The sequence below is a fragment of the Hordeum vulgare genome, chromosome 4H (assembly GCF_904849725.1).
Source record: "Hordeum vulgare subsp. vulgare chromosome 4H, MorexV3_pseudomolecules_assembly, whole genome shotgun sequence".
Classification (NCBI taxonomy): Eukaryota; Viridiplantae; Streptophyta; class Magnoliopsida; order Poales; family Poaceae; genus Hordeum; species Hordeum vulgare.
The window spans coordinates 458,284,660-458,295,118 of record NC_058521.1 but is presented as its reverse complement, the minus strand read 5'-3'; the positions used below and the strand labels follow the sequence as shown (position 1 = coordinate 458,295,118).

Sequence of the window (10,459 nt, the reverse complement as noted above, 5' to 3'; positions counted from 1 at the left end):
AAATCGGTTCCACCGAGTTTGGGTAAGTGTCTAGGCCATACAAATTGGACTCGCCAAGAATTATATATCGGTCTCACCGAAATGCCAAAAGTTGTCATATTTTGCACTAGTCGGCGCAACCGAGTTTTTTTGCTTCGGTTCCACCGAGTTGGACAATAATGTTGTAACGGTTGGATTTTTGGAGATACCTATATATACCCATCCAACTCCCTCCCATTCGGAGAGAGAGCACTAAGAACAAGGGAACACTTGTCGTGTCTATTTTATGAGAGAGAACACTTTGTTGAGATCAAGATATTCCACTCCTACCATATGAATATTTATTTCTAGCCTCCCCAAGTTGCTTCCAACCCAATCAATCTCTTCTACCAATCCAAATCTATGAGAGAGTGATTGGATGTTGAGGAGACTATCTTTTGAAGAACAAGAGCAAGGAGTTCATCATCTATACCACATCTATTACCTTTTTGAGAGAGGTGTCTCCTAGATTGGTTAGGTGTCGCTTGGAAGTCTTTGACTTTGTGTGGAGTTGAACCAAGAAGTTTGTAAGGGCAAGGAGATCGCCTACTTCGTGAAGATCTACCCCGAGTGAGGCTAGTCCTTCATGGACGTAAGCCGTGATGGAATAGACAAAGTTGCTTTTCGTGGACCCCTTATGGGTGGAGCCCTCCGCGGACTCTTGCGACCGTTACCATCTATGGGTTGAAGTCTCCATCAGCGTGGACGTACGATAGCACCACCTACCGGAACCACGGGAAAAAAATTCATGTCCCCATTGCGTTTGACCTTCCTATCCCTTCCCTCTACTTACATGTGCATGTCTTCACTTTCCGTTGCTATACTCTTACACTTGCATGTGTAGGGTGAGCTTGACTTGGTGTAATTGCTAAAACTTCCCAACTATTAAAATTGGGAAACAACTAAGTTTTTATTTGGTCAAGTAGTCTAATCATCCCCTCTAGACATACTTTGGATCCTACATAATCACATATAGTTTCAGAACTAAGCTCACAAACACAAGGGACCTTATTATTTCTAAGCATTTGTTGAACAATAACAAAAGATGGATGTCCTAATCGAGCATGCCACCATTTCGATGAGAGTTTGATGACACCAAATACTTGTTTATTGGAGCTTCTAAAGTGGGGAATCAATTTATATAGCCCATGCACGCATCCATCTCGATAGAGAACTCTCCTCTTGGGCTGATCCTTGATAAAAGAGAAGTAAGGGTGAAATTCAAGGAACACTTTGTTATCAGTAGCAACGTAATGCACATGAATAAGATTCATGGATGTGTCGGGACAATGTGAAATATTTCTAAGATTAATATCATGATGTTTTTTTACAACTGAATGACAAACATGACATATCTCCATACCTTCTTCATTGGCTTTGTGGATACGATCTTGACACCTCTACTATTCGGCCATGGTGACCTTCTCGAGCTCATGCATGATGTGGTTTGTAGCTCTGAAGTCAATGTACTAACTTGTGTCTACACTATAGGAGGTGTCGGCGGCCACTTCAACTTTTTTCTCTCAAAATTATTTTCAGCATTGCGCCAATCACAGTCCTTGACGATACGGGTATTCTTTTTGCAGATTTGACACTTATTTGTATATTCATCATACCCCTGAAAACACGCCCTCGGTTCTTGTTGTATAAAGAGTGTCAATTTTTGTTGTAGTCGCTACCACCACCGTCATTGTGCTGGTTGTAGCCACCATCGCCACCGAAGTGGCCGCTGCTGCCCCCGTAGTGGCCTCCGCCGCCACCATAGTTGTCGTCGCCACCTTGGCCACGGACACCATTGTAGTGGCCTTCGCCATAGCCACTCTTGCTGTCGCCTCCATGCTACCCTCCTCCTCGTCTAGAAGAGACACGAGAAGCAGATCGGGAAGGACCACGGCGCCAATGAGAGGCTGCCATGACAATGGATTTCAAGGAGTCGATGCCGATATCGTGGAACATCTCCATATGCTGATCGAAGTTGGAGACGATGCTAAGAAAGTCATTGGTGGTGAGGGGCTCTGTGCGGACATCTAGGCTGAGACAATGGGCTAGTACTCCATGTCGAGACCGCCAATGATGAAAGAGATGAGTTCATCATCGGTAATGGGTTTTCCCGCCCTAGCTAGTTCATCATCCAAGGATCACATGACCCAAAGAATGCGCCAACTGTTTGAGAACCATTTTGGGCATTGGTGAGAGTAGTGCAGATGTTTTTGATGCGAGACGTAGATTGCAAGGATAACATGTTGACTACGGATCGCCATAGTGCATGGTACTCCTCATGTGAAGCTACTTGGATGAGAACTTCTTGGGATAGGTTGTTGATGAGTTAGGCAAGAACTTGCTGGTCCTCTCGATGCTAAACTATATGGGCTGGGTTTGTGATGATCTGATCTTGGCCATCGACATTCTTGGTGGTGGTTTCTTTTGGTAGTTCGGGAGTAGATTGATCTAGATATCCATACATGCTAGCAGCTCTAATCTGAGATATCACGTGAGATCTGCATAGCACGAAGTTCATGCGGGTAAGTGCTTCGTCTTGCAGATGCGTTGGTTTCCCTCCAAGCTTAAAGGGTGATGTAGCACAACGACGACAAGTATTTCCCTGAGTTGAGAAACCAAGGTCTCGATCCAGTAGGAATATCCACAAGACTATGTAAGCACCACTTGCACACAAATAGCAAATCCTCGCAACCGAACGCGCGGAGGGGTTGTCAATCTCTCGTGGGTAAAGTAAGGATAGATTGATAGATGCAAATAAGAGTGATAGCAATAGAACACATCAATTTTTTTTGACAATATAGATCTGAAAACAAAAGAGGAAATAAAGTAGAAACACAAATAGCAAAGTAGAGATTGCAAATAGATGATGTGAAGTAGACCTGGGGGCGTAGGTTTCACTAGTGGCTTCTCTCGAGAAATAGAAAACAGTGGGTAGAAAAATTACTGTTGGGCAATTGATAGAAGAGCAAATAATTATGACGATATTCAATACAATGCTCATGTATATAGGCATCACGTCCAAGATAAGTAGACCGACTTCTAACTGCATCTACTTCTATTACTCCACACACCGACCACTATCGAGCATGCATCTAGTGTATTGAGTTCATGGAGAAATGGAGTAATGCCTTAAGAACGATGACATGATGTAGACAAGATCTATTCATGTAGGAATAGACCCATCGTCTTATCCTTGATAGCAACGATACATGCGTGTCATGTCTCTTTCTGTTACTCAGATTGAGCACCGCAAGATCGAACCCATCACAAAGCACCTCTTTCCATTGCAAGATAAAAGATCAAGTTGGCCAGACAAAAACCAAATATTGAAGAAGAAATACAAGGCTATAAGAACTAAGCATGAATATGTTTTCATAGATCTGATCATGAACTCACAATTACAGAGATCCCAACAAACACACCGCAAAAGAAAGACTTACATCATATGGATCTCCAAGAGACCATTGTATTGAGAGACAAAACGAGAGAGAAAGCCATCTAGCTACTGCCTATAGACTTGTAGGTCTGATATGAACTACTCATGCATCATCGAAGGAGCACCAATGAGGATGGTGAACCCCTTCGTGATCGTGTTCCTCTCCGGAACGGGCTCTAGATTGTATTTCGTGGCTCTGGAACTTGCGGCGGCTCAAATGATTTTTTTCGTCCACTACTCCGGGGATTTCCGAATATTGGTGTATTTATAGAGCTCATAGGCGATGGAGGAGGTGCCCTAGTGCCCCACTAGACACCAGGCCGCGCCAGGGGCCTCTAGCGTGCCCAGATTTCTAGTGGCCCCCTGGGCCTCATCTGCTGCTCATGCTTTGTTCCCAAGTTTCCTTCTGAACCAAAAAAATCTCTGTAAAGTTTCATGACAATTGGACCTCATCTGATATGGATTTTCTGCGAAGGAAAAAAGCAGCAAAAAAGCAACTAGCACTAGGCACTATGTCAATAGGTTAGTCCTTAAAAATAATATAAAGTTACTATAAAATAATCATAAAACATCCAAGAATCATAATATAACAGCATGGAACCATCAAAAATTATAAATATGTTTGAGACGTATCAGTAAGCTTTTCAAAGACTTGGGAAGTTAGGAGGAAGTTGATGAAGATGCCATGGCAGAGGAAGGTTGGTTCAGGCTAGATGTGATGGAGAGGAAGGGCTCTGGTTACCATGTAACATAACGTGAAGCGTCTCAATCTCCAATATGAAGACCCGCATGAGTATATATTGATGAGGGTGCCTCGTAAAAGGGTGCCTTGCACATTAGGAAATACATCAAGGGAGAGAGAGATAGTACGATAGGAAGTTAGAGAGGGTTTAGGAATAGAATATAAATAAATGACAAACCCCTAGGTACCTAATAACTTAGTCGTGACTAGATATAAAAATTATATTTAACAATCTTTAATTGTTTATTACGGAGGGAGTACCTCTTATCGAGCTTCGGGATGAAAACCCTAGGTGTGACCCGTGTTGGTTATACATCCAATGGTGATGCTTTTGCATTTTTAGCTTGTTAAAGTATTGCTTGAATATGTTTGGACTTGTTCTTGAAGGTGAAAACCTAGAATCTGGCCTTTGGTGGTGGATCCAGGTGGCCCTTGTGTGTTGTTTGCTGAGGCATAGCTTTGGTCTTGTATGACTTTGCTATTTGTCGTCGTGTTTATTTGTGTGTGTGCGTTGATGTTAGTTGTATGCATTCTAGCTATGTAGAAGCCGATTGTGTATTCATTATGTTTGTATCCGTTTGATGCTTTATTCTGAACTAATAAAATCCACCCTTCATAAAAAAAGCTATGCTCGTCGATGACTTTATTATTCTCGAAGATTTTGAATAGTTGTAGTGTCCAAAAGAAGGGGTGAGCCACAAGCATAACGGCTGTCAGACCGCCAATTATAGAAAACCTAGGATGAGTTATGAGAAAGCAAAACATCACGAGTTCCCTGATGTTGGCCATGAAGGCCACACTAGCATGACCTCGTCTTATCCACGTACGTTCGTTTGAGGTAAACTGGACACACAGACCGGCCCAACACGCGGGTGCATCCTCATTTTGCATTCATTTTGGGTCCGTCCAATTCCATTTCCAGCCCAAACTTACGTTGGGTTTGCAGCCACACGGACGACGAACGGATGCCAACGCGATTGCTCCGCGTCTGCTTTGGGCCCGCGTGGCAGCCGCCCAACGACCACCCACAACCGGCATTATCCCCGCGGACCCATCTGGCAGCCCCTCTCCCCCCACCCGTCGAGCGGCTGTCGTCCTTCTTTATGAGAAAGTCGTGGACCGGTGGGAGTCCTCACTTTCACTTCCCCACTCCGGCCAGGCTTGCCTACTCGAAGACCGACACGCCCCAAACCCTAGCTCCACCTCGCCGTCGGCCACCATGGGTTTCCCCATCAGTCACAAGGGCAAGAACGACCACGAGTCCGGCTCTTTCTCGGGCCGTCGTCGTCGCCCTGCCACCCCTCCACTTCCGCCTCCACACGTATTTCACATCGCGCCGTGAGCGGCCCCCTCTCGCCTGAGGCCGTACGTGCCGACGGAGGTGTGCCAACGCAATTGGGAGACGGTCACGCCGCCAAGGTTGTCAGAATCGCGATTCTGAATCGGATCGGAGCTCCGTTGGTAGGAACGTGAATCGTAGAATCATAACTACGAGGATCATAGAAACTTAGATTCTATGAGCAAAATCGTAGAATCGGAGGGGTTAGTTTGGATCGTAAAGTCGTAAGATTCTAAGACTTGAGTCGCGATTTTGACAACTGTGCACGCCGCTACCATGACCGGATGTGCACCTCCCAACAACTGGCACCTCTCTGTCGACCGTGTGCCCACCTCATCGATCCTTGTGAGCAGTCGAACCTGACGCGAGGAGATTGCCCGTCGCCGAGCCGGACGCTGGTCGTCCACAGGTGTTTGTGGACGGAGACCTTCCCGTGCATGCCGGAGCACATGCACGACAGGGCGTGGTCACCGTCCCCGCCACGGGAAGAGGTGGTGCAGGCTCCAATGCAGGCGCCTCCGGTCGCGCCTCTCGCCTGGCAGGGGCCGCCGGCCCATTTGTGGCAGCCCCCGCCCTACATCGACCTCACGGACGACGAGAACGACGACGATGCCGACAACTGATGTCAACGGCGGCCACGACGGCGACGGGCTTCTACTTTTTTTTGTCATTTTAGTTTTAAGTTTGTTCTAGAAGACGCTGAACTTGACTTTGGACCGCTATTTTGTTAATATTTTAAGTATGTAAGTTTGTTTTGCTCTATCCGGCAAACTGGAGCTTGGGTATAGGTTGCCGGTGTGTAGGTGTAGCATAGTTTGAGATGGGGCGGTCTCGTTGGACGAACTCATGACAGCCCGACCACAAGCAGACATTCGTGTCCGTTTCTCAGTCTCAAACGGACGAAAACCGAATAAAACAGACGTCCGAATAGGGTCGTGTCGTGGAGTTGGCCTCTCCTCTACCGTCTAAGATGCTATCACCACCACCCCTGCCCCGTCCGGGATGCGTATGCACTCACGTTGAGATTCCTGCAACTGTAAGAAATATTATGATCCAAACGGTACTCCAAGGTCCTGTAAGAAACATAGTGATCCTAAATACGTCTGCCTTTCATCTATAGAAACATAAACTGCATTCTCAATATCAGGTGAGCATCCACCTGAGTGTAGTAAAATCCATTTCTTCATAAACTAGAGAATGATTTGCTCTCAAATCATACTCCAAACATTTTATTCGCACAGCCGAGGGACAGAGGTCTGAAGCAGCAGCAACAACTTACACGGAACAAACAAACAAATGCAGTGCACAATCTACCCTGTTTTTTTTAACCCCGTTCTTCGATCTTACTCCTATTTACAGACAGTTTTACACCGAAAGCGTACTATTGAGGGTAACTAGGAATGAATCTTCTAGTATCGGAAGTTGGGGTTCAACTCCAGAGCTTCGTTGAATATGAGCTGCTTCATCTGGTCTTCCGTCAGAGGGTGCTGCTCGAAGTCGAAGGAGAAGGGGTCCGTGCATATGGGCTCGTCGGCAACGTCGTGAAGCCGCTCTAGGTACGGGTGCTCCAGCGCCTCTTCAACTGCATCACAAGAGCAATTTCAGTAAGAATCCACATCAGTCAGCCACCAATTAACTGATGAAACATAACTTTCTACGTGACAAGAGCAGTTTCAGTGAGAATCCACATCAGTCAGCCACCAATTAACTGATGAAACATAACTTTCTACTACATGACAAGAGCAGTTTCAGTGAGAATGCACATCACTCAGACATCAAGTATAACTGTAGAAAAATAAAATCTACTACTACTTCCTAGCCTTCCCTACTATTCCCTGGCCGACGTCTCAAAAAGCTACTCCTATTATTGCTGTTGTGAAACAGGTGCAGGAATCTAGCCTTTGACAGTAGCTGCAGCAGATCTCTCCCATTCACATCTTTTGCCAAAAACAGATACGTTTTCTTCTAAAAAGAGAGTGATTCTGCACTACACGCATAGTCCTTGCCGTCAACAGCAGATACTATAGCTCCAAAGATAGGCAAAGATCTTTTCTTAATCAAGTGGGCGGGACACATGGTTTTTGCCTAAAAAGGGAGCACATGTCCACATGCAGTAAACTTAAAAATAGGGGTCGAAGTGGCGGCAGATTGCATCTACTCACGCTATTGTAGACATAACCAGCACAAGGATGGTTTAAGCACTGACACTGACCCCAACACTGGCCGTACAAAGCCAGTCAAAAAAACACGGCGCTACGAAATTGACACGTGAAGATCAAAGCAGAGTGACGCGGACGTGGGACGCACGCACCTGTGATCCTCTGAAGCGGGTTGAAGGTGAGCATCCGCTCTATGAGGTCGAGCGCGGCTGGCTGCACCTTGGGGAACTGGCCCGGGAACGGCCGGCGAGGGAACTGCGGCAGGTGCCTCATGTATCTCCTGGCGTCCTCGTTCCGGATGAAGCCCAGGTCGTCGTCGGTGGGGGTGCCGATCACCTCCGTGATGAGCCGCATCTGGTGCATGTGGTCCCTCCCCGGGAAGAGCGGTGCGCGGTTGATGAGCTCCATGAAGATGCAGCCGACCGACCAGACGTCGATGGCGGCGGAGTAGTCGGTGGAGTTGAGCAGCAGCTCCGGGGCCCGGTACCACCGCGTGACCACGTACTCCGTCATCATGTCGCTCTCCGACGACGGCCGCGCCAGGCCGAAGTCGCAGATCTTGAGGTCGCAGTTGGCGTTCAGCAGCAGGTTGCTCGGCTTCAGGTCGCGATGGATCACGTTCGCCGAGTGGATGTACTTGAGACCGCGCAGCAGCTGGTACAGGAAGTACTGGAAGCCACCCAAGAACACCACGGCGCATGAATATACGGATCAAATCGTCACGAAATATGAAAAAAATCGCTCTTCATTCAGAGTATGGAGTAGTACCTGGCAGTGTTCTTCTGAGAGTTCTTGGTTGGAACGGATGATGTGGTGAAGGTCCGTGTCCATGAGCTCAGTGGCGATGTAGACGTCGTTGAAGGACTGCGGGATCGCCGGCGGGATCACGTCTCGGAGGCCTACTATCTGCGTGTGGTGTCCATCAATACAGCGTAACAGGTTAGCCCTGAATTGTCGAATTCAGTGAGATGCATACGCACATCTGAAGCGGAAGAGGTAGATGTTGCTTACGTTCTCGTGGTCGAGGTGCTTGAGGAGTTTGATTTCCCGGAGCGTGCGCTTGGCGTCCATGTTGTTGTCGAAGGCGTTTGCGATCTTCTTGATTGCCACCATCTCCCTCGTCTCGAAGTTCATCACCGAGCTGTGCCCACGCAACCACAAGTGCAATTTCAGGACCAGATTGGTTAAACAACCACCAACCACAGAGCACCGACAGATCAACACATACAGTATTAAACTAGTGTTGTTGTTTACAGAAAGGAGTGAATTGGCCTAATCCTATCTTTCCCCATGGCCCGAACTAATCCCCCTCTGTTTTCCGATCAGGGCAGCAACGGCTTGAAGAACAAACCTGGCAAGAAACCGGTGGTGATTGAGGAGGAAAAGATGGGGCGAACGTACCAGACGATCCCGTAGGCGCCGCGGCCGATGGGCATGATCGGCGGCTGGTACTTGGCCGTGATCTCGAACTGGTTGCCGAATATGTTGTAGAGGAGGAACCGGCCGCCGTGCGTCATCGTCGGCCGGAACTCGGCCACCGGAGCGCCGTCCATTCTCAAACAGCCAAGAACCAAACCGAGATCAGCCAAGAATCCCCTCCCCTCCCCTCCTCTCCTCTCCTCTCCTCTCCTCCCAAAACCCAATCACAGGCCAAGCGCAACGGGGATGAGGCCGAGCTGATGATTGACTTTGTCCTGGCTCTGGATTCTTGTAGGGGTGGAAGAGGGGAGAATTATAAATAGAGAAGGGCGGCTCCGCTAATGCTCTCGGCCCAGCCGAGGAAGGAAGGTAGCGAGAAAGCGAGCGAGAGCGGGCGCGCGCGCACGCACGCCGCTGCTGTGCTGTGCTGGTGCGCGCAGTCTCTCTGGCTCTTTTCTGCGCGTATCGCCCGGGAATTGAGGGGATGGTGCCGGGACGGACGGAGGGTCCGATGGAGTCCGTCTCGTGGCAGCGCGCTCATCGGACGGCTGGGGAAGGGTCAACGGTCAACCGGTATCTGCTGCTGCTTCTCTTGTATGGACGCGCGCTGCACGCACCAACCGGATCGGGCTGGGCTGGGAGCGGCGTGGCTGACGGGTGGGGCAGCGGCTGTCAGTTTGTGTGGATTGCGCGTGTCGCAGGGGCGTGGAAATCCAGGGGCCGATGGGGACGGAGCGGATGGATGGTAGTAGCCGACGCGCTATTATTTGCTTGGCGAGTCATGCTCCGGTGTGGTGTGGTGTGGTGTGGTGCCATTTGACCCACCGGTTTTTTTTTCTCTCTGGCTTTTCTTCGGCACCGTGGAAACGCTCCGGTTGGGAAGTCTAGGCTCGAAATCCGGAGACGGAAGTCCTGCGTCCCGTTCAAGGAGGGGACGCGCGCCGTGAGTGATTCGTTACTCTCTCTCTCTCTCTCTTGCCCATGCAGGCCACAAGGTTTACTGTGGTAAGCAATTTTTGTTGGGGTGGAATTGCTCACCTCAAGCAACTCCTCGGTGTACCTTTTGCTGTGTAAATCATAACTACGGTCTCCTATAAGCTGTCTGGGCCACAAGGAGTGACTTTATTTTTGAAAGTGTATCGTCTAGCCTTTATGCTACACTTCCAGAAGGAAATTCAAGGAGAAGCTAAAATGGATCATTTACATGACTCACAGGAAGGACTATGATCTTTTGAAGATTGGGTTCAAGCTTTCCGTTGATGCGTGATGCTCTATTTATTGTATACTCTCGAAGGGCCGCAGCTGTATTTTATTAGAAGGAACATAATTAGTACAAGGTTTTATAG

At 48.3% G+C, this 10,459-nt stretch overlaps 1 protein-coding gene across 1 annotated transcript; it reads right to left on the bottom strand.

The window, feature by feature from the left end:
- Positions 1-6,701: 6,701 nt before the first annotated feature.
- On the bottom strand, positions 6,702-9,549 carry LOC123448946 (mitogen-activated protein kinase 5). The gene is made up of 5 exons (XM_045125998.1): positions 9,096-9,549; positions 8,706-8,835; positions 8,463-8,600; positions 7,847-8,363; positions 6,702-7,117 (listed from the first exon to the last, which is right to left on the bottom strand). The coding sequence occupies exons 1-5, from the start codon at positions 9,245-9,247 to the stop codon at positions 6,945-6,947; spliced, it is 1,110 nt and encodes a 369-aa protein (XP_044981933.1). The 5' UTR covers positions 9,248-9,549; the 3' UTR covers positions 6,702-6,944.
- Positions 9,550-10,459: the final 910 nt, after the last annotated feature.